Source organism: Loxodonta africana, chromosome 11 (assembly GCF_030014295.1).
Source record: "Loxodonta africana isolate mLoxAfr1 chromosome 11, mLoxAfr1.hap2, whole genome shotgun sequence".
Lineage (NCBI taxonomy): Eukaryota > Metazoa > Chordata > Mammalia > Proboscidea > Elephantidae > Loxodonta > Loxodonta africana.
The window spans coordinates 29802467-29827191 of NC_087352.1; the positions used below are offsets into that span (position 1 = coordinate 29802467).

General features: G+C 40.1%; 1 protein-coding gene across 11 annotated transcripts in view; it reads right to left on the bottom strand.

Moving 5' to 3' along the window:
- Positions 1 to 24725, bottom strand: part of ATP9B (ATPase phospholipid transporting 9B (putative)) — a 243155-nt gene that overhangs the window by 85009 nt on the left and 133421 nt on the right. For all 11 annotated transcript variants that reach the window (XM_010586683.3, XM_064294374.1, XM_010586682.3 and 8 more), the window contains one exon: positions 10930 to 11090. In XM_010586683.3, the coding sequence (XP_010584985.2) occupies positions 10930 to 11090 (161 nt within the window). The remainder of the gene's footprint in view (positions 1 to 10929; positions 11091 to 24725) is intronic.

Here is a 24725-nt window from a genome sequence, read left to right on the forward strand (position 1 = left end):
CCTGGCCTGACACAGTCGGAGATGATGTCATGGAAGAGGTGGGTCTCGTGCTAGGGTGGACAGGACTCGGGGTGGAGCATGTGTGCACAGTGTGTTGGGGAGGCAGGTACTCAGCAAGGTGATAGAGTTGGGGAGGCACAGGCATTATCTAACTGAAGAAAGTAGATACGCACCCAAACTATGCTAAAAGCGCCATTTGATTTGCGTACATTGTGAGGGATAAAAGGAGAAACAAAATGTAGTAGTTTTCCACATTCTGCACCCCACTTTGAAGTGTGGTGTCTGGGGTCTTAAATGCTAGCAAGTGGCCATCTAAGATGTATCAATGAGTCTCAACCCACCTGGATCAAGGGAAAATGAAGAACACCAAGGTCAGAAGGTAATTATGAGCCCAAGAGATAGAAAGGGCTACATGAACTAGAGACTACACCATTCTGAGACCAGAACTAGACGGTGCCCGGCCACAACCGAAGACTGCCCTAACAGGGAACCCCTGAGGGAGCAGGAGAGCAGTGGGATGCAGACCCCAAGTTCTCATAAAAAGACCAGACTTAATGGTCTGTCTGAGACTAGAAAGACCCCAGTGGTCATGGCCCCCAAACCTTGTGTTGGCCCAGGACAGGAACCGTTCCTAAAGCCAACTCGTCAGACATGGATTGGACTGGACAATGGATCGGAGAGAGATGCTGATGAGGAGTGAGCTACTTGCATCAGGTGGACACTTGAGACTATGTTGGCATCTCCTGTCTGGAGGGGAGATGGGAGGGTAGAGGGGGTTAGAAACTGGCAAAATAGTCACGAAAAGAGAGTCTGGAAGGTGGGAGCGAGCTGACTCATTAGGGGGAGAGTAACTGGGAGTATGTAGTAAGGTGTATATAAGTTTATATGTGAGAGACTGACTTGATTTGTAAACTTTCACTTAAAGCACAATAAAAATTATTAAAAAAAAAAAGTAGTAGTTTTCCAACAAACAGAAAATTCAGTAAGATATGAAAGAAGTTTAAATTGGTATAACCAAAATTCTAAATCACAGTATTCAGTTTCTAAGTATGCATGGGAGGTTTGGGATTTGAAATAATCAAAGTGGTGTTTCAGGACAAGACATACTGAAACATACACAGACTGGAGGCCAGAAGGTGAGACAGAGACGCGACATTAGAAAGCCAGTCAATGTGATTTATCACACTAAAATATAAGAAGATAAATTTAAAGATGAAAAATAATTCATACATTTAGAAGATGTACTTTTAAAACTTTGAATATACATTTATGATTTTTAAAAACTTTTAGCAAAATAGGAATAAAAGAAACTCCCTTAATATATGAAAGGGTTTTTATTAAAAACCTACTGCAGACTTGATGAAATGTAGAAAGTTTTGCCTTTTAGATAATCCATTATCACTACTTCTATTGGACATTATACTGGAGATCTTTGCTGGAATAACAATATAAAGAAAAAAGTGGTATAAAGAATCAGAAGAAAAAAACAAAGTTGTCATTATTTATTGATGATATAATTATATAGAAAGAAAACACAAGAGACTCTAGATCAATGATCATGATCAATAAAGTATTTAGCAAAATTGCTGGATTCAACTATTTTATAAAAACCAATGTTATTTCTCTATGCGGTACGATTAATTACTTTTGTGTGTGGTCTTTCTAGTCATGGCCTAGTAACTCCCACCCAGGTGATTGGGCTAGACTGTCTGATAGGATAATTGTGGCCCACCAAAGGGATTGGTGAGTTTTGCCTTAAGGGAGCCAATTTCAGAGCAGAGAGGAGGAGCCCATCAGCACCAAGGAAGGAGAGACCAACAGGAGAGACCCAGCAGCAGAGACCTGGCAGCAGGAGACAGTGCAGTGGGCTTCCCTGCCCACGTAGAGAGAAAGCAGAGTGCCTTCAGGCAGAGACAGAAGGCCAGGGAGAGGAATGCTTGCGAACATAGCTGGGAAGAGGCTGTCCTGATGGAAGAACTGTATCCTGAGTGTTCCTGAGCTTGAACTGTAACTGTTACTTCCCTAATAAACCCCATAATTGTCAGTACTGTTTGTTATTTCTGTGGGGCCATTGCAATGAATTATTGAACCCAGCAGAAAAATAGAGAAGGCTGTGGGAGGGACAGTTGGTGTCAGAGTTGGTAAAGATGGTGGCGAGAAGAGGCATGTCTGATACCTACATCACAGGAATCAGCTTTGGGTTGTTAAATCTTGGTTCTCCCTTCTGCTTGTGAAGTTAGAGGAGGTCATGCACTGTCCCCAAGCCATTTTTACACTCTATACAAGCAACAAATAGATAGAAAATAGTTCTTTGAAAAAGTATTAGTTACAGTAGCATTTAAAAATTATCAATAGCTCTAACAAAAGTTATATAAGACTTCTCTGGAGAAAATTTTTTAAGAGAAATTATGAAGGAAGGCCTAAGTATATTGAAGAGATGTACCATATTCATGGTTTGGAAGATTCAGTATTATAAATGCAAATGGCCAAGAAAAGCCAAAGCACTCTTACAGAACACAAAGAGGAAGAACTTGTTCCACCAGATAGCGACTTATGATCAAGGTATACTGAATAAGATAATTTGTTAATTGTTCTGGAATAGACAAGTAGACCAAGGGCACAGAATAGAGGATGTATTTATAGAAACACCAGTCATATGACAGAGGTGGCTGTAGAGCCGTGGTAAAGGAGTCTCTTTTACAAGTGCTCAGAGAGTTGGTATCCACATGGGAAAAAATGATCCTTGAAATCCCTATTGTTTTGTTAGTCGCTATCAAGTTGATTTTGACTCATGCTGACCTCATGTGTATCAGAGTTGAACTGCTCTATAGGGTATTCAATGGCTGTGGCCTTTTAAAAGTAGATCACCAGGCCTGTCTTCTGTGGTACCTCTGAGCGGGTTTGAACCTCCAACCTTCTGGCTAACAGTTGAGTGCTTAACCATTTGCACCACCTAGGGATTCCTTGAAACCCCTACTTCATACTATAACAAAAACCAATTCCAGTGGTCAAAGACAAAACTGCTAAGTTCTTAGAAGATAATATAAGAGGATAATTTTGTTTCTTTAGATTATGGATTTCTTAATGTACAGAGAGTGATAACGAACGAGAAAAAGATTTATAAATTCAACTACATAAAATTAACTTTTTCTTCATCACTTCAGCATTGGGTAAGTAGAAAGACAGGCTATAGATTTGGGAAAATATCAGCAACGCACAGAACTGAAAAAAAAAAAAAAATCTAGTATCCAGAAGATACACATAACTACAAACTGCCCAGAGATAACTCAAATAGCCAGTTTATATGACCAGAGTTGTTCATCTAACTATCCATCATGGAAATGGTAACTAAAACTATAGTGAGACACTCAAGTGTTGCTGACCATGTAGAATGCTCTCTACATTGCTGTTCAAACTGTAAATTGATGCAATCGCTTCGAAAAACAATTTGGCATTACCTAGTAAACCTGGCAAATGTGCAACCAAGTAACTGCACTCCTAGGTACCTTATACTGGGATGCTTATGTGCAGAAGAACACATGTTCATTAATGTTAGTAGCAGCAGTGCTTATAACAGCAGACAGGTGGGTGGATGGAAGGGTGGATGGATGGATAAAATTCCAAAACAACCCCAAAGTAGAATGGGTAAATTGTAGTATGTTCACACAAGGGAATAATACACTGCAAATAAAATGAATGAAGTATAATATGGATACACCTGACACCTTCAGTAATGTTCTGCTGCGGTTAAGACTACAGCCTAGAAAACCCTACGTGGCAGTTCTACTCTATCACACAGAGCTGCTATGAGTTCACAGAAGTAACGTTCAACAAAAGAAGCACATCCAGTATGATTCTAATTATGTAAATTAAAAAACAGGAAAAACAAAATTATATATTTAGATACGCATATGTAGGTGGCAAAGCTCTTAAGTAAGGAAAAGTTAGCCATAAAAACCAGACTGATGATCATCTCAAAGGAAATGGAAAGGGCTGTAATTGATAAGACACAGAGGGTTTCTGCACCATGTTCTGGTTCTTGGTCTGGGTGACGGCTAAATTTGCATTTTTTCTTATCATAATTTATTAACCTGTAATTTTTATGTTTTACGCACTTATACTTTACTATATATCGGACATACTACGCAATAAAAATATTGAAACATTTTCTAAAAAACATTCCATGAAGTAAAATAATACAAATGATCAGAAGTATGTTTTAACAAAAAGAAAGTCAATACTAGAGTGTGACTAAAAAAAAAAAAAAAAAAGAGTGTGACTACTGAGTATTAATTTATAAGCCTCTTCTGCATTACTAAATGAATTTTTAAGTTATCTGGGAGTCTAGGCTTAGCCCAATGTTTAATATGTGAAGAGCTGAAAGTCAGTGACAAAAACATAAAAAGTGAATGATGAAATAACAATATTTTGTAAAATAAAAGAATCAGTACGTGAGATCTGTTTTAAATGCTTTTGTACCAGGGCTGTCGAAAAACCTTAGTTCACAAGATACTAGCAAGCATCAATAATAAGGAGAGAAATGGGACTGATAAGGAACTATAATACAGCCCCAAACATATTTTCTAAGCCAACATAAAGACTGACGATATAATTTATGCTACAACTAACAATGGGTTCTTACAGGAAAAAAATGTAAAAGGAAACATCTTGAGCATGCATTATCAACTTAACTCTGAAATTTAGTTAAAATACTAGTACCAGATTCTAGATTGTAGCAAATATTAAACTCTCAGGATTCCTAAACTGAATCAATATTACATGTACCGCTTGAAAAGAGTAAAACATGGTAATCATAAAAAAGACAACAAACTAATCAGTTTTAACTGGCGTAACGTTTTCAATGACTTTAAATCCGTGAGTCTTGCCAGGCTTGGCCCGTTCTCCTAACAACTCCTCTGCTCCTCAGGACTGCTTTCACCACAAGACGCGTGACATGTGGGGCTACTAACCCTACTGGAGGGAGAGTCAGGAATTATCCAGCCCCATCATGAGAAACTTTATGAGGCTGAAAGAGGTACTATAGAAATATAATCTTATTTTATTAAACAAACCCTCAACAAACTTGATTTGTTTAGTGAATAATTTAAGGTTTTAGGTTTTTTTTTTTCCTTTGTATGGAGAGAAAGTGTGGGAAAAGGAGAGGGATGGGAGGTGAGCAGACTATCCTAACTAGGAGAGCCAAGGTTTGACTGCTATCCACTGAAGTGCAGGGACCTGAGGGCAGGGACTTAGATGACTAATAGTTGAGTCCTCAAAACAGAGCACCACACAGCACTTGGCCTAGAGTAGACAATACTTTCTAATTGTAATTACCAAGCATCGTGTCTGGCCAAAATCACACACAGAAATGTTTACTAAATGAAATATAATGTATTATGCTACCAACTCCACCAGAGTACGAAAGAGGAAGACTTAAAGCACTTACTGATGAAGATCAAAGATTACAGCCTTCAGTATGGATTACACCTCAACATAAAGAAAACAAAAATCCTCACAACTGGGACAAAAAGCAACATCATGATAAACGGAGAAAAGACTAAAGCTGTCAAAGATTTCATTTTACTTGGATCCACTATCAACGCCCATGGAAGTAGCAGTCAAGAAATCACATGATGTATCACATTGAACAAATCTGCTGCAAAAGACCTCTTCCAGCCATTGAAAAGCAAAGATGTTATTCTGATGACTAAGGTGTGCCTGACCTAAGCCATGATATTTTCAATCGCCTTGTATGCATACGAAAGCTAGACAATGAATAAGGAAGACTGAAGAATTGACACCTTTGAATTACGGTATTGGTGAAGAATACTGAATATACCATGGACTGCCAGAAGAACAAACAAGTCTGTCTTGGAAGAAACACAGCCAGAGTGCTGCTCGGAAGTGTGGATGGCGAGACTTCATCTCAGGTACTTTGGACATGTTCTTAGGAGGAACCAGTCACTGGAGAAAGACATCATGCTTGATAAAGTAGAGAGTCACTGAAAAAGACAAAGACCCTCGAGAAGATGGATTGACACAGCAGCTGCAACAACGGGCTCAAACATAGCAACGACTGTAAGGACGGCGCAGAACCAGGCAGTGTTTCATTCTGTTGTACACAGGGTTGTTATGAATCGGAGCTGACCCGATGGCACCTAACAACAATAACAACAACACTATCAAATAATGGTTTGGTTGCCTATTAAACTATTTAGCTGCCTATTAAAGTGAGAAGTTTCCCAGAGACAAAGACATATCCCCTCATAACACTCAAATAACAATATGCATAGAAGGAATACTCATAAATACTGAGAAACTGAACTGTTAGTTAGAAGTGCTAGGGTAGCCTACCCTTTCTTACTTTATGTAGCAAATAGCAGGTGATAAAGCATTTTGTAAAAAATAACTTTATATTAGTTTCCTGGGGCTACCGTAACAAATCATCACAAACTGAGAGGCTCAGAAGGGAATCGGTTCTCTCACAGCTTTGGAAACCAGAAGTCTGAAACTGCCACTTGCGCCCACATCAGCAGCCCACTGGCCTGTGCACCTCCTACACCAGCTCTGCCTTTAAGAGTCGTTCTTGCTTTTTCTTGAAGGTTGGTACACACTGCAGGCTAGGAGCTCTATCAGCATGTTTCTTGCCTGGAGAATTTGGAATTCAAAAGCCTTCTCTTGTTTTGTCCTGCTCTGTCTCTTTCAGTCCAAACTGGTAGTATTTCTGCTGCTACAACATTCTAAATATCCTTGTGGGTCTCTTTTGTATGTCATGGGGGTCAATGCCAACTAAGCAGGAGGGTCCTCCACAGATCTTTTCTAGATAAGTGTCATTATTCCTGGCTCCTGCTGAGATGGTTGACTGGATCCATGAGTCACACACGTAATCTGAACAACTCAACTTGGGCCTTGTCTCTAGTGGACCCTGGACGATCCACACCCTGAGCCTTCTCTCCAGTGGCTTCCTGAGTCACAGGCCTACCCTGGACAACCCAACCTGGTCTTTCTCTCCTGTGGACCTATGAGTCACACACCTACTGTGGAAAACCCACACCCTGGGCCTTATATTCAGTGGATCCATGAGTCACACGCCTACTGTGGACAATCCACACCTGGGCCTTTTGTCCAACACATGCTTTCTGAGCAGTGAATTTTCCAGCATTAGCATCTTTTGCAATCTGGATACACTGCAAACTTTCGAAATCATCGATATCTGAAATCACCTGTAGATCTAAGTATGGCTGAAAACACCCTTTTCCTGAAGTTTTGTGCTTGGAAAATTAGGCCTTACTGAAGATGTCTGGAAGATTAGCAAAATCTTTTTAAATGCCACAGAAAGGGTACATTTACCTGTAAGTCAGTAAAGCTCCTACAAATTTTCCTTCAGTAAAATTTCAGGAATGCTAATCTCTAAATCCAGAAGCAATTATCTGTGCACCTGTATCACACGACATTTCTGGTCTCCACGTGTCAGTGCTCTGAATGTCCACTGGTGAAAGAGGGTCCTCCGTGCTACTGTTAGCCGTCAATTCCCTGGGCACGGGCACCCTCCCTGAACACTTCCACCATGCACACTGATGTGGCTGCCTGGCTCATGGAAAAATGAGAGGAAAGTGCTGCCCCCAAGCCACTGAAACGCCCCATCACTTTTAGTGCTGTGGACAAAAACGATGTATCTACACAGATGCTTATGAATTTCTTAGAGGGACACAGTTATCACTTTGTTAAACAACTTTCTGCCTCTATGGCCAAAATATGCCTTATGTGAGAGTAAAAATCCCTCTGACTCAGCACTGATAAGACGATGTTTCAGCTTATCAACTAGAATTTTGAAGAACTAAACAGTGTACAGGCAAGAGGCATCACTAAGGAGGCAAGTGACAGCGAGTTCTCAACCTGAGGGAGCTTTAAATGTGCTAAGAATCCTGGCAGCCAGTCTGTTCTTATTATGAGTGATACCGAAGATTTAGGAAACATATATTTGTTTTAGAGTTCTGAAAGTTAAGGGTTAAAGATTGTAATATTTTTCTGTGAAAGACAAAACAACTTGTATAAAGTACTCAAGAATATTTCATTCTATAAAAAAGCATTTCTATAAAACAGCCTAACTTTCTTAAATGTGAAACACTTTCAAGAGAGTTAGGACAGTTTAGGAAAAACCACTTTACTTTCCAGATTTGTGTGCTTTGCAAAACAAATACAAAAAATATCCTATCCTTTGTAAAATACAATAGCAAATTTAGCAAATACTAAAATATACTCTTATCCACATTTAAGGGAAACTTTGCAAAAGGCAAACAAAGTTGCTTTAATCAGATGTAAATCGAAATTCCTTAAACCAGTGTCCTATACTTTTCACATTTTACGGTTCTTATCCCTTTTGCTAAATCGGTATAATTGCATTCTCAGACTGTGAAAAACAAGGTAAAGTATCATATTGAAGTAGGCGTGCAGTATTTTGGAGCTAAACTGAGGTGCAGGTATAATTCTCTCTAGTTAGTTTCCCTAAGCTTGACAGAACATGTTAAATATAAAACTGTTGACCGAAAAACTCACAAAAAGACTGGCTGACATCTTCCTCATTTCCTAAGCAGACTAAACAAAGGGTATGTGTGAGTGTGTGTGGGTGTATGTGTGTACCAGTAGATATCAATATGCATATTCATATTTTTATGTCCATACACACATCTGAAAGGCTTAACAGAATTCATCTACAGGTAACAAGATTATGGATAACACTCATATTTTTCTCCTTTTTGGGTATTTTCTAATTTTTTTTTTTACTAAAAATACGTGTATTTTTGAAAAACATATATTACATAATCTAAAAAGTACATATAACGTACTAACTTCCAGAACCTGTAATTAATTTTACTGTTAATTTGATAAACGGAAGAAGTATCTCAAGTTTCTTTATATTGCCATTTTGCTAAACAAACAATTTGGAGATGGTTGGTATTGTTGTTAGTTGCTGTTGAGTCAATCCTGACTCATGGGTGCCCTATGTGTGCAAAGTAGAACTGTGCTCTGTAGGGTTTCCAAGTCCATGACCCTCCAGAAGCAGACTGACAGGCCTGTCTTCCAAGACACCTGAGTGGGTTCAAACCACCAAACCTTTGGCTAGTAGTCAAGCACTTAACCATTTGCACTACCTACCAAAAAACCTATTGCCATGGAGTGAATACAGATTCATAGTGACCACATAGGACAGAGAAGAACTGCCCCACAGGGTTTCTAAGGAGTGGCTGGTGGGTTCGAACTCCCAGCCTTTTGGTTAGCAACCACAGCTCTTAATCATTGCATTACCAGGACTCCTCTGCACCACTTAGGGATTCCTAATTTGGAGACAGCCCCTAGAAACAAAGTATTTAAAAAATCTATAATAAAAATCCCAATATTGTTCAATGGTTCCTGGCCACTAGAAGTAGAAGGGGAGCCTACATTTAAATCAAAAAGTGATGACAGTGAATTTTAATGATACAAACTACAATTTCAAATCTTATTTCAAACCTCATCATTGAGGTTACCAAACACCAAACCTGCCATCAAGTTGATTCTGACTCACAGCAACCGTGTAGAACAGAGTACAGCAGCCCCATAGGGTTTCCCAGGCTGTAATCTTTACAGAAGCAAGCTCCACATCTTCCTCCTGAAGAGCAGCTGGTAGTTTCAAGCCGCCAACCTTTGGTTAACAGCCAAGTGCTTAACACCACTGCACCACCAGGGCTCCTTTCACTGAGGTTATTCTTCTTTAAATGATATTTATGTTACTCAAAGCATGTATTCTTCTTTGAACTGCCTTAAGAACTGGTCTTAGAATTATATAGTCAATTAATCACTTTGTATTTACATCATTCAAAATAATTAGTTTGATCAGCTGCCTTATTAATCATTCCTGGCTCTGAATAACTTTCAGCTTTTTAAGAAAATGAAAACTATCCCTGAAGGAAGAAGACTTACACGAGTATGCAGGCGGATTGGAGGGAAGCAGTTCACTGCCGGGGAGCTTGCCAAGAAGGCCTCAATGAGCACCTGCAGCCTGGGGCCTGGAGGTGGACTGTGCGTGTCGTGTGTACACCCAGGGTGCATCCACCAAAGACGCGGACACCAAGTGCAGGGACACCAAGTGCCATGGCCAGGCACAACTGAGACACTGACTAAAAGGAGCAGGCCAGTGGGGCAGGGTGGGGGCTAACAGAATTAAAACATTCTAAAATTCTTGCATTGCTGCTTTCGATTCCATACTCCATGACAAAAGGGGGCCGCTCTGTATTCATCTTTACCCAAGATTTGTCAGGTTTTCATTACTTATTCATATGAAAGTTTTCACACACATTAAGAGTATCTTTAATAAAACATCCTTTGTGAAAACACTTTTAAATGCACTTACAGATATATATATATATATATAGTAAATGTTACAGTCTTCAAATTAAGTAGACATCTAATACTAACTATTTACATTCCAATCTCCAGCTATATGGGCTATCATTTTGAAAAACAGGGCATAAGAAAAGGCTTTATCTCAATATTTTATCTAGCCTGACGAATAATATTAGATCCCCTTCTAAATATGGATAACTTTAAAATGTTGGTGATTGCACACAGCTCCAAGGGTACCAGGTATGAAAAAGTTTACCAGTAGTAAACAAAAATTACTTTGTTAGATTCAGATTTACGTTTTTATCAAAACACCTTCATAAATCACTGGAGATTATATTCTAACACATTATGTAAGGAAAAGTATCAGATCTCTAGGTTATTCTAACAAAAATGTTTATGCCCAAAGGATTATATTCTACAATTTGTCAGGTTTCTTGACTCCCTCCTCTTCCACTCTGGATGACTTCTTTCAGGCTGGGAAGAACATTTCAAGAAACCATATTCAATGAAACCAGACTCTTTTTTTATCTTAACTCTTAAGCCTACCTTATCGGAATGATGTAGGAAAACAGAAGAAGGAATCGAAAGAGGTTGCGGTACCAGGGGCCCACGAACCCTTGTAAGGTCACCATCACAGCCGAGAGAGCAACCAAGGCCAGGAAGAGCGCCTTGGTCAGCTGGTTGAGCTCAAGGTCCAGCAGGCCAACCTGGGAGAGAGAGGCGAAGTTACTGACACACAAGCTCACCACGCCACCCCTATACTACACTCCAAACGAGAACACAGCATGCGGATCATGACGGCTACAGTAGTGGAATAGAAAATCATATGAACCTTACTCTTCTGAAAGCGTCTAGAGATTAGGCAAGACTTCCAAAAGTGAGTCATGGCCAGAAAGGGCCTACTGACAAAACAAGAGGCCAGAATGTCAGCCACAGTGCACTCAGCTGCCTTCTCTAGGGGGATGGTGTGGAAGACACCCACTAGGGCACAATGGACTGTGACGACTGGAGTAAGGCAGACAGATGTATGCCTGGCCCTGATAGTGCTGTTCTGGAAGTGATGTCAGCCCTGACTGCACTCTTCTGGGCCAAATGTGAGCCCTCACCGCACTCTTCTATGACAAATATGAGCCCTGACCACGTTCTGCTGGGCCAGGTATGAGCCCTGACTATGCTCTTCTGGGACAGGTGTGAGCCCTGACTGTGCTCTTCTGGGACAGGTGTGAGCCCTGACTGCACTCTCCTAGGACAGGTGCATGTTTGCCCGATACACTATGTCAGACCAATCTCCCTGCTCTTGACACGAAGTGCTTCCTAAACAATCCCTACTTCAGGATTCTGTGCAGATGGAGACAAGTCTGTCCCCCTCTTTCAAGAGGATCTCTGATATTTTCTTCATGAAGGAGCAGTCACTTGTCATGAGAACCTTTCTAATTTGCACAATCCTACATTTTAGGCTCTTCTCGTAAAGGGCACTACACTTGTCTTCATCCTGTGGACCGCTAAGCAAAACGTAAGATGAAATTATGTTAATAAGAATTAGTTTGTTTTCTTTGTTGCATTCTGAGCAAGATCTTGGAAACAATGTGAACTAGCAGCCCAAACCCATCCATTCCAACAAGTTAAAAGACTACAGCTCTTCTGAAGCATATGGCTTCAATTTCGAGGTCTAGCAACCTCTATAAAGTCTCTCTCCTTGTTTAGCTTCATCGCTGAAGCAAGCATCATGATGCAATACAGTGAATGAAGCGGGGGGAGGAAGGGCACCAGGGTGCTGGGGCGACTTCAGAACTCAACTGGTGGAGCAGCAGCAACGCGGCACAGCCACCAGATTCCCCTGGACTCTGGACTTGGGCTCCTTCGAGCCCTGGCTCTGTTACTCGGCCACAAAACTTTGGCAAGGCGTTTGACCTGAGCTTCAGTTTCTTTCTCCGTAAAATGGGGTCACAGTAGTGCCTGTCTAATACGTCTCTGGAGCCCTGGTGGCGCAGTGTTACAAGTTTGGCTGCTAACAAAAAGGTCGCAGTTCAAATCCACCAGCTGCTCCCTGGAAACCCCATGGGGCAGTTCTACTCTATCCTAAGAGTCGCTATGAGTTGAAATTGACTTGATGCCAATGGCTTTTTTAAAAAAATAGGTCTTTGGGGATTAAATGAGATCATATACAGCCCAATGAGCATAGCTCTTGGCACACAATAAACCCTACACACGTGTTGTTGCTGTTATTATTGTTATTATAAAAACTTGGGTTGAATCCATTTTTCCTGTCTACTAACCGTACAGCCTTTGAGGTTGTTCTTCAACTCTTTAAGCCTCATTTTCCTCATCTGTGAAACAGTGTTGAGCCTACTCACAGATATATGGTGCTTAGAGGCAGCATGAGTCCTGCTCATAGAAGGGCCTTGAGGACAGACACTCTCCCTGAGTGCCCCCGAGACCCCACAGGGTCCCTCACGCACCCTGCACCTTCCCTGTGTACCCCAGAAACCCAACGGGGGCCCCTCATTCACCCTGGGCCTTCCCAGACAAATGTTTGGGAGTAAAACATCGGAACTTTGGTCTCATTTGTCTGCTTTATACCTTGTCATTTACTATGCAAGACTAATGAAACTTAAAAATAAGTTATCAATTTATGTGTAACATCTACTTAATTTTAGTGAAACAATGAATAACAAACTTGGCTTACCACAAGAAACCCTTCTTCATGTTGCCACAGAGCAGCATGCAGCAGGGGTTCCCAGGAGACACTTTCAGAGAACATGCTTCCAGCCCTGCCCTCTGCTCCTCACTGTGGCTGATCGTTCCCAGCCCCCAAAATGCGGCAACATATGCTACCACCACCTCCCCAAGCTCCCCCAGAGCTCAGTGGTCTCCAGGTTGCATGGAAAAACTGCTCATCGCACCACTTCCCTAGAAAACAAGCAGACTGCACGGGGACAGCACCTAGCCAGTTGGCTGTTCCCAGTGTCTGTGTGTCCACAGTCACTCCCCAGGTGGACAGGACAGCACCTAGCCAGTTTACCCATTCCCAGTGTCTATGTGCCTGTGGTCACTCCCTGGATGGATGGTACAGCACCTAACCGGTCTTGCCCATTCCCAGCATCTGTGCACGTGTGGTCACTCTCTGGATGGACAGGACAAAACCAAGCCAGTCTGCCTGTTCCCAGTGACTGTATGCCTGTGGTTACTCCCTGGATGGACAGGACAGCACCAAGTCAGCCTGCCTGTTCACAGCGTCTGTACACCTGTGGTCACTCCCTGGATGGACAATACGCACCTAGCCAGTCTGGCCATTCCCAGTGTCTGTACGTCTGTGGTCACTTGCTGGATGGACAGGACAGCACCAAGCCAGTCTGCCTCTTCCCAGTGCCTGTATGCCTGTGGTCACTCCCTGGATGGACAGTGCAGCACCTAGCCAGTCTGCCTGTTCCCAGTGTCTGTATGCCTGTGGTCACTCCCTGGATGGACAGGACAGCACCAAGCCAGTCTGCTTGTTCCCAGTGTTTACTTGTGCCTGTGGTCCCTTCCCAGAGAACTGAGTTGGCCAGCAGCTGCTCCAGCATGGTCTCACGCAGGGCCACAAGGACAGATATGTTGCAATTTCCACTTCTTCAACTACTACATAGTTTATGCTTGAATTATTGAGAAAAATAGGTTTTTAGATTAAAATGAAGAAAAATTAAGCCGGAGAAGTGGAGGCTATGTCACAGCCCAGCTCCTTTCTGTGACAAAGGCAAGGATCAGATGAAGTCATTACTCATGCAGTCAGGGAAAAAGACTCAATTACCTCAACCCAAAGATGCTATCAATGCATGCAAAGTGCATATTTTACTCTATTCATCCAAATCCCATTAAAAAGTGAAAGGAATGATTTAATCTGCCCTTCCAGAGTTGGTCTTTTTTTGTGACAAAGAATCACTGTCTTGCAAAATGCATAACCACTACCTCACACTTTTTCCTGAGTCGTAGCTGTGAGAGACTGTAAAAGCAGGACAGACACTGTCAGAAGTGAATACGAAGTTTCCTGTGCAGAAATGCCCCATCCAGGGCAGACACATTCAAAGCAGCCCACTGCACACCAGGTCACTCAGAGCATTAGTATCTTTCTAATTGATGGAGACAGATGTGGGTAATTGCTTGACTAGGGAATATAATAATAAAAAAAAAAAGACCAGGGAATATAACAACTAAATATTGCCCCCTCCTTTTCAATTTAAAGCTATAAAAACTTTAACAGACTAAAATGCATCCTGAATAATGGGCTATTCCTTGCATTTTTTCAGGTAGTCTCTTCTGGACTTTGAAATTCTTCCTGCAGTGTAACTGCAGTCAACCTGCCATCTATAGTATGATCTTAGCTATTTCTGTCCACTCTAATAAGACACAGTAAGAAGAAAAGATACATTCAACTTTTTTTTTTTTAAACCCACGACTTTCGATTAGTGGTTGATGCTTTTACATGGTTTCTCAGAAACACCCATAAAAGTTCTTCAACTCATCTAAAATGCTATTTGGACTCCTAAAAGCTGTTTAATATAAAGACTAGTTAACTTTTAAAGTTACAGATTCTATAAAAAAGGTGGTTACTTTAGTTTCGAGGTGAATCTCTTCTTTAAAAATCTTCTCACACACCTGGCCAGACCATCTACCTTCTCCTACGACTGCAAAACCTTTCTGCCCATAAAATCTACTAGTAATCGTTTGGTGTAATTATGACTGTATAAGAAAAGGTAAATTAAGTCTACTAGGAGGTGATTTCCAACATTTATTGTAATTTCCTATATTAGTAAAGCAAATTTTCTTCTACTTGTCATAATATTTATTTTATTTGAAACAACTGTGATAACAAAATTAAATACGCTACTGGAAATTTTAATCTCCAAGGGAAAATTTGTGCATAATGTCTAAGACAACCACAATAGTTTTGCAAAGGGGCTGTTCTAGGATAATGAACACAATAATTGCCTGTATAATCTAAAATGCTACTAATGGCAATGATCACAAATCCATTTAGCTCCTCTTTAATTTATGTACCAAGTTTTAAATAGCTAATGGTTTTCAGTGAAATAATGGTTCATACTAACAATGAGGGGTAAATACGGTATTCTGCTTAATCAAGAAAAGATCATTTTTTTTTTTAAATGAGTGAATGAACAAATGAAAATCGGATCTTATCTTCATAACACAGCACTATGCCAATGCACTTCAAAGTTAAAATTCCCCTCCTACCATTAAGTTCCTAAGAAATCAACGCACACACTAAACTGGAACAAAGGTCTGATGTTACACAAACTGGGATCCAATGAGCAATCCCATCACCTAATTGCTCATCACAGGACACTATCTCTAGATTAACATTGTGAATACCAAAATACTTTAACCATTCTTTAAAAACTCTCATTTACTTATCTGTTACACAGAAGTACTTTAGAATAACAAAATAATAAAGATGCAAAATTTCAAAGAGCCCATTTAAACTCTTGGAGAAAGCTAAGTATTATTTTAATGTGCCCAGAAACACATCACATCCCTGTAAATACATCACAATTTCAGAAAACATGAAAGCCTCAATCTAACAGCTAATTTGTTCCAATCTGCTCTATCTGGGCACAGGACAGCTTTCCACTTGCAAGATCACTTAGGGCAAAAGTTAAACTTGTTAGTGTTGTTTCTCTTTTGGCAGCAAAAACTAATCTTGAATGATCCTCTGAGTACGTTATCATTCGGAATTTGGATTCTGACTACAAAATTGAACTAAGGCTGCACTTCGCCAAATTTAAATTCCTATGAAAAGCACATATCTTTTAAATATCTGAAACAAATCAGCCCTGTACTTTCCACTTGTAGTAAAATCTTAAGATACAAGAAAATACAGGCTCCTCATTAGCATTGCAGTATTTCAAATAAATGAAACTCATACACCAACTTGAACCTTCCTGATCTTAGAGCAATAACATTCTCCGTTACAGAGTTTAAATTAAAAGCATTAGTTTTCAAAAAGTGATGCTAGAGAAGCCTTTTCTTCTTCTCAAGTTTATTTATTCCTTCACTTTTGGATATGAACTGCTAAGCCTTGAGTGTCTCAGCACACATCCTGAGAAGTGTCTAGCTATTACCGTTTACTGCCTCAGTGATCTGCGAAGTAAGAAGGGTTTCTGTTGGCCATTATAGGCTAGTGGCTCAATAATCTTGTGCTTTAAAAGCTCCCTAAATAGGTGTCAGCGTGACAATTTTTAACATTACAATAGATCACGTTAATTTCCAATATTTTTTTTAATGTTACAATAGATCACCTTAATTTTCAAAAATCTTAATCTGTATTTATACGATAGATATTTTCAAGTCTATTATGAACAAATATTTCATATTCTACAGTTTTACCTACCAACAGATTTTGCCTACTATAAATTCAGAGCCCTTGTAGCACAGTGGTTAAGAGCTTGGCTGCTAACCAAAAGGTCTAGAGTTCAAATCCATCAGTCACTCCTTGGAAGCTCGAGGGGCAGTTCTACTCCGTCCTCTAGGATAGCTATGTGTCAACCAACGTCAATTGGTTTGGGTTGTTTTTTTTTTTTTGTAAATTCTGCATTTGTTTAAGGTGTTTTCCTTGGTTACCATGTAGCTACTATGTTACATAGAATGTTACTGTATTGGTTACTATATTACAGATGATGTTTTTCCTTGAATATTAAACATTTAAAGAGAAAATGGCTTATTAGTATATTTCGTATATGAACAAAACTATCAAGGCAAGGTTCAGCTATGAACAAGGAAGTGAAACTGCTCTCAACACTAATGCGAGAAGCACAAAGAGGGGACCAGGGAGTTGAGAGTCAAATCTGACACTTTGTTCTCACAAAATGTGGATGTTCCCAAAAACACATACTGGCAGACTGCTGTCGGCTGGCTTACAATGAACTCACCTCTAGGGATGAGATTCCCAACACCTGCAAGCACGTGACTTATAAGTCTAAAGGGGACAGTCGTGATCACAGAATGAGGTACCCTTCTAACTGCTGACCTAGACCCCTGAGAAATCCCAATGAGGCTCTAGGATTTCATATAAGGTATAGCCACACACCAAAATTTTAAAAGAACAATAATGCCAGAAAGTAGCCCATCATATAAGAATGTATGTATACGCACAGTTTTCAGATTTATTTTTCAAAAGTTACGTTTACTTTGCACTTTTAAGCAGCACAATTCTGTCATGCCAGTTCCGGTTTGGGGCCCAGTGTTCAATTACAATCTTTATTAAAGGATAACTAATATGATACAGGGAGCCCTGGTGGCGCAGTGGTAAAGCGCTCGGCTGCTAACAAAGAGGATGGCAGTTTGAACCCACCAGCAGCTCCTTGGAAACCCTAGGGGGCAGTTCTACTCTGTCCTGTAGGGGGTCGCCATCAGTCAGAATTGACTTGATGGCAATGGGTTTGCTTTTTTTTTGCTTAATATTTCAGAGTCATTGAACTTAAAGCAATACAGTAGTTTATAAAAAAAAGTGAGAAGCCAAAAATAAGTGCTAAGTTAAAATATTTTATTTTTAGTAATTATTGCAGATTATTTCAAATACTTTCAACTTGTGATACATCAAAACCATATCGGAAACAAATCAATATCTGAAAATACGGAAAACAATCTAAAAACTTTTTAGGAATTTAATTGTACTCTATGTACACAAACAACATTAAGATTCAGCACTAAATAAAAGAAAAAGCTATAAATTTTCTAACATACATGATTCCTGATCTTATTTTACAATCATCTATGTGGTTCATTTCGACACAAGGATGCAGGAAGACAAAAACATAATCATTCTTATTTCAAGACTACATGAGTGTGTGTACGCTGTTAATCATCAGGTGGACGTCACACAGCTGTATTTACAACAATGTGTGTGTGTAGCTGGGAGAGCCGGCACAAAGAGCTAGGGGTGACGTGCTGGAGTTTGGCCAGCAGAGGGGGCTCACGCTCGACACTTGGCTTCCTCTTTCTCAATTCTGAAAAAGCCTGCTTTGGTGAAAAGAGAATGTCCACCTCTACTTCAGCCAACTCAATATTCTTCATTTTTTAGTACAAAGAGTTACCCTAAATATCTGTTGAGATGTCAAATTCAGGACAGGATTTACAGACTTTGATGTGCTGGATTATATGTATGTGTCGGGGGGGAGCATTTCCTGAATAAATATCTACCATCACACATGCAATCATCTTTAAAGGTATGATATCCAAACCACTGCAGGTCATTAGTACAGCAGTTTAGTACCTAAAGCTTTTTGAAGATTTAGATCTACCAACTAAGCCAATAAAACTGTATCAACAGCTTATATTAATGGTTTCAAGATCTAGAATATACTTGCTATATTTTTTGTCTTAACAATGTAGGGAAGCTATCAATTTTAAATGGTTTTGCCAAGACCACCCACCAATTTAGGATAATTACTTCAATTACCTAAGCTATCCACGGACACAGAAACCTCAACTTTCAATATCGTTCGTGTGAGTGAAATTTAAGGTCAGGCATTTGGTTTTCAATTTAATCTAATTAAATAAGCAGTTTATTTTATATTTAACAGACATTTTACAAATAGCATTAACCTACTCTCAAATTGTATCTATAAAAGCAATACCATGGGTTTATGGGAGTTTACTAGGCAGTAATGCTCTCATTTTGTTTTGTTTTTTTTTAAAAGGCTCTTGAAAAACACCACTGAGAGCAAATTAAATTCATGGCCACTGCTGAAGAGCGGGCTTAAGTGAGCCCAGGGTGATGGTTTTACCCCTCTTCAGAGACCTGATGAGACCCCACACTCAGGGGATTCTTTTTTCCCTAGGAACATGAAAAATAGATTTTTTTTTAGCAGTAACTCTTAAGTGTTACTTGTGTTTTACAAGAAAGGTTCTCATTAGGAGTCTCACAACTTTAGCAGACACAGGAAGGTAAGAAGGGACAACCACGGCCTCCTTTAGGGCTATTCAGGCAATAAGTCGTTGGTGTCGCCTTTCACTGCTCAGTCTCTTTCAACAGTCCACACTGAAGGATTATTATTTATGTAGCACTTTTTTTTTTTTCCTGGAAGGTTTTGTGTAAATGTCTTTCTTTCCTCCTGAATGTAGCAAGTCTTATTTTAAATACGTTGCAATTTTTTTAAGAAGCGCTCTTAAAAAACACCCTAAAACATCTATTTAAATATCATTTATAAACTTAGGGTTCTACAGAAGCTCGCTGAGGAAATCACTGACATGTGCCCTCTGGGCTCTAATACCACTGTATGCTCCAAGTCCCCAGGCACAACGTCTCCTTCCTTTTAGGCAACCCCTCTGAACTCTGTAAACAATTATTTCATACCTTTTTAATATTATTCCTGTAAGTGGCTTTGAGCAGTTGGATCATAAAAACAAAACAAAAAACCAAATCTGTTGCCGTCAAGTGGAATCCAACCATGGTAACCCCGATGACAGAGCAGGACTGCTCCAAATGGTTTTTTCTAGGCTACAATTTTTACAGAAGCAGACTGCCAGGTCTCTCTTCTGTGGTGCTACTGGGTGGGTTCAAACCACTGACCTTTCCATTAGCAGCCAAGTGTAAATCATTTGTGTCACCAGGGACCTTTAGTTGGACAGTGGGAGAAGGCTGGGATTTAGAGCAGAAAAGCAGATGGATCACCCTGACACCGTCAAGGTGGTACTTAGGCAACCTTCCTGGTGCATGGCGGGGGGGGGGGGGGCTGGGAGAGGTCAGGGCACATGGGGGAGCAGGCAGTAAGCAGCCCTTTCAGTGGTGCCTGCTGAGACAAAGCCAGGAGAATTCTTTAAGTATTATGTGAAATGGTGGTGGTGGGGGGGCCACATCAACATGCCTTTCCACCTGCCTCCTTATTTTGCTTATAAATTTTTAGAAGAGGGAATGTAGCGGTTAAATTTTTATTAGTCATCGAGGTCATTACCTTTACAATTGAAACTTTAATTTCTAGCCCTAGATTCTCTTTGTAAGTGGACTGACACAAATGAGTTTTCAAGTGAAGTCTGAAATCTGTTCAGAGGTAGATTTCAGTGTTACCACCTACATTCTTCTTTGGCAGACCAACAGGTATTTCATTTTAATGGTTTGTGCAAGGCCATTTACTAAACATCACCAGTTATGATTTTATATATATATATATATAAAATAGTTAGGGACCAGGACATCTGGTTTCATTAAGGACTACGCTTCAAATGCTAAAGATAGTACTGAAGTTGCTAATTCTAAGTAACAGTATCTTGGAGGAAAAAAAAAAGTGGCATAATTATCAGGAAAATTCCTTAAGTGTTTAATTGCTCTCGTGTGGTAGTGTTCAGTCTAGCATGTTCTTAACATCTTCATGGTCTTCAGACTACTCTGTTAGAATGAGCACTGTGCCAGAAAGCTTGAGGAAACAAACACTATGGTCCAGGTAAGTCACACAAGGCTGTAATGGTGTCAAGTAATGCGTAATGTTTAATTATATAATGTGCAAACTGTAAATATGCAGGAATTTATGACTATTCAAGGACTCTATCCCATCCTTCAGATATCTGGCACCTACCCCTACATAGCTTGTAAAACCACTGGATATTGTTTTACAATGGAGAGTCATTAGCTGACTTGACAAGATATATGACAAAGACATATGATGGAATCAAAACTATGATCACTATTTCAATGGTTTTGTATCAAATTCTCATGTAATTAAATACATATGACTTATTTATATTAAAAACACATGTGGAGATACATAAAATTTGACCAATGCTTGAAAAAACTCAATTACTACCACCTGGAAAAATGTGACCAGCCCCAGTACTTTCTCTGCCACACCTATACGTCACCTTAACTAGTTACAAAAGTTTACAGGTAAGTATTTTAATTTTTAAGACAGCAGAACAGAATGGCAGAAAAGGAGAAAAAGAATGAACAGAAGTCAATATCTCAGTTTAATATCTCACATTTAATCAACATTACTTAGTATTCACAATCTGTGGTTACTGATGTACAATTTTTTTTTTTTTTGCTTTATAAGGAAAATGGAATTTAGCAGATTTGTTGAAAATTTAAATGATATAGGTAATACAGTTAAAGTTTTAATCTTACTTAATCACCCTTTTGTTATTAAAAACGTCTATTTAAAAGCTTTATTACTGATTATCTTGGCAAAACGTAACACTATTTTAAATCATCGAAATATTCTGTGGTACTGTATGTCTTCAAAGACACTTTATGAGCCATTTCATACTTAATGGCTTGTAAGCAATCCCAAGAGTTGGGAATTGTGCGAAAAGTTGCCCAGATTGACAGATAAAGTGAAAAGGTCTGTATTAATTTCCAAATAAAGAAATGCATGGAGTGGTATTTCATGATGATTATACTCTAAAGTACCAATTAGAACGCATCAGAAACTAGAGCAAGTTGACACTCTACAATAAAGCAAATAATTTCCAGTTGGAGGGGCAGAAAATGTTAATATGCAATGTTCAAGACTACAAGAATCTTTGTAAAAGGAAGTAGCTAATAAGGTTTAATGATGCATGTCAGGAAGCCACAGTATGTAGGGAAACACAGCTGGCTTCATTTTGTAAACTATTTGATATACACATCTTTCTAGTGCACGACTATCAGCTGTGCCAGTGCCACAGGGGACAGTTTAGCCTTCAGATCAGGATATTCTTCTTGTTCTCTAAACTACAAGTAAAATACATTAATATAATATGGTGCTATAGGTTAGTGCCCTGACTAAAGCTTATCAGCTCACAAAGAGGATTAGCAAAGTCTTCTGTAAAATGCAGTGGAAACAATGCTACGGCCTAAACAGGCTACTAAGCACTAGAACCATTAAGACAAATCATAAAACATATGCAACATTTGGATTTAGTGAATTAATAACCTTCACAAAAGGGTCAAAATCTTTCTTATATTTTGCATTAAAATACGAATCACCATACAATGCTTCTACTGCACAAAGCCTTGCAACCCACCACAGAGACTGTTGGCAAGGGGTCCGGAGCGTGCGTGGGGTGGTAGGCCCGCTAAAGGCAGCATGCACGCCGCCACCGCCACCGTTATGAGGGACTGCAACGTGCAGGTGACAGCAATTAGCAGCAGATGACAGAAGCACTCTGAATTTGTTCCAGATGGCAGCTAAGGGTCACTGGAAGCTAGCAAACCTTCCACAAGGAAACCCTTGTGTTAGGCAACTATCAAACTCAAAAGCTCTTAGAAACAAATTAATTATTCAGCCACCAGAAGACAACCGCTAGGTCACAACACTAATATCAAAATGGTGTTGAGGCACTCAGAGCGTACTTATTGTAAATGTAATCATACATACTAGCTATTTAAAACAAGCACGCCGCTTAAGGATGAAAAGGTTGCCCTAAACTAAAAGAGCTAAAATTCTCGTAACTAGTTGTCTTGTGGCAAAATATATTCAACAGGTTTGAACTTTAGATGAACGCTGCTCATAGCTGAGCTAGAAAACGGCCACTTCCTAAGTGAGAATCTGCACTGAAACCAAGACAGCATCTTGGGTAATTACTAATGGCTGGAAGAGCTACAGCAAATAAGTGACAAACTCCAAGAAGAAAGGACATACAAACAGCAGCTTTTTGAGCCTTAAAATCTCAGAGGTGGTTCACGAAGCCCTTTGCTCAAGAATGAAGTATCGTAACACTGCAGTAAGGCTGGAAGAGGAGCACTAAGATTAGAGGAAGAACATGCACCCAGGAGAGAGGGCGTACCCATCATGGGCTGGCTTAGTATCAGCCGTTCACCTGTTCTGTGTGAGTGGGAACGCAGGCACAATGCTTGGGGCAAACAAAAAATAAATGGAAGCTAACTAACTCTGACAAGATTAATTCCACACGAAGGTTTGTTTTTGGTTTCAGTGGTTTAAAATACATAAACTTGTAACTGACTCATTTTGTACCTTTTCCCCTTATGCTTTTGGCATCTTACAACCCAACAGCCCTTTACAATTTATGAAGTACTTCTACATGATTTTTGTTATGCGACTGTCATGGCTTCATCAAATACTATCATTTCTATTTTACTCCTAAGGAGGGGAAGGCAGTCGTTCAAGAATGTGTTGCCGTGGAAGCCTGGCTCTGAGCAGCACCTCCTCTCCTGCCAGCTTCCTCCTTGGCGTTGTGTGGCCCCACTGCTGACCCTATGAACAAGCCAGCATGGACCAGAAAGTGGTATTATTTCATCCTCACAATCAGCTTTCCATTATCCACTCAAACTTCCACTAGGTTCATGAAATAAAAATCAGGAGAAGCTTCTTTATCAAAATGTTTTCTTTTACTATTTTTATTTAAAGGGTAAAACTTGCTCAATTGGCATCAATTACTATACTTTGGGAAAATAATGTAGAGTAAATAAAGGTATTAAATGTTATTACTCAAAAAACCTCTCACCAAAGTACATTTGTAACAGAGGGGGGTATCTTGCAGAGCAAAGTGATTAAAGCACAAGCTGCCTCACTATAATTTACTGTCGTCATTGCCGGCTTTCCCAGGGGAGGACTTCCTTCCTGTGCATGCAATGTGGGTTCCACTGTCGACATTCTCAGCACCAGCTCAGTTGTGGGTCTCGGGCTTTAAGAAGAAGGCTGTGCTGGGGGGTCCCCGAGGCTCCGCTGGTGGTGAAGCCCCACGTGAAGGCATCCCCACAGGGGTACGCTGGGGAGCGGGTGGCAAAGCATGGGTCTCCACTCACTGTGCAGAAACCTGTGGCCCTAAAGGAACTCCCTCCTAGATCCCACGCTTTCACAGATACCATATAAGCTTCTATGGGTTTTTATTAGTATTTCCCAGGTTCTTGGTTAGATCCTGGTTTTTATTCCCAACCGAAATTTAAATGTATGGTCCAGTAACTAGCACGGCTCGTCAGTGTTTTCTGACAAAGGATGAGTAAGAGCTCACTACATGCATGTCTTGTTAGACAGGCCTGTGTTACCAATCCCTGAAAACATGCGTGCTTTCGGAATGCACATATGGCAGTGAGGCGTGCTAGGAAGGGCGACCCAGTCAGACCTGAGTTCAAGTCCTCACCAACTACCACCTGTGAAGTCTTGGGTTAAGTGTCCCTTTCTGTCACATGGGAATACCACCAACCTGAGGAGTGGAGGAGACGGTGTGTACTGAGAGCACTGTGTACTGACACAGTGCTGGGCACCTAGCCATTGTCCAAAGACAGTGGCCATCCTTATATCGCCTCTTTTAGTTTTGACAGTGGATGCACAAAAAACACCCTAACACTAACTGGTAAACAACCGCCCTGACAAAACACGTCCCTCAAGACAAAGCAAGGCTAGAAACACACTGTT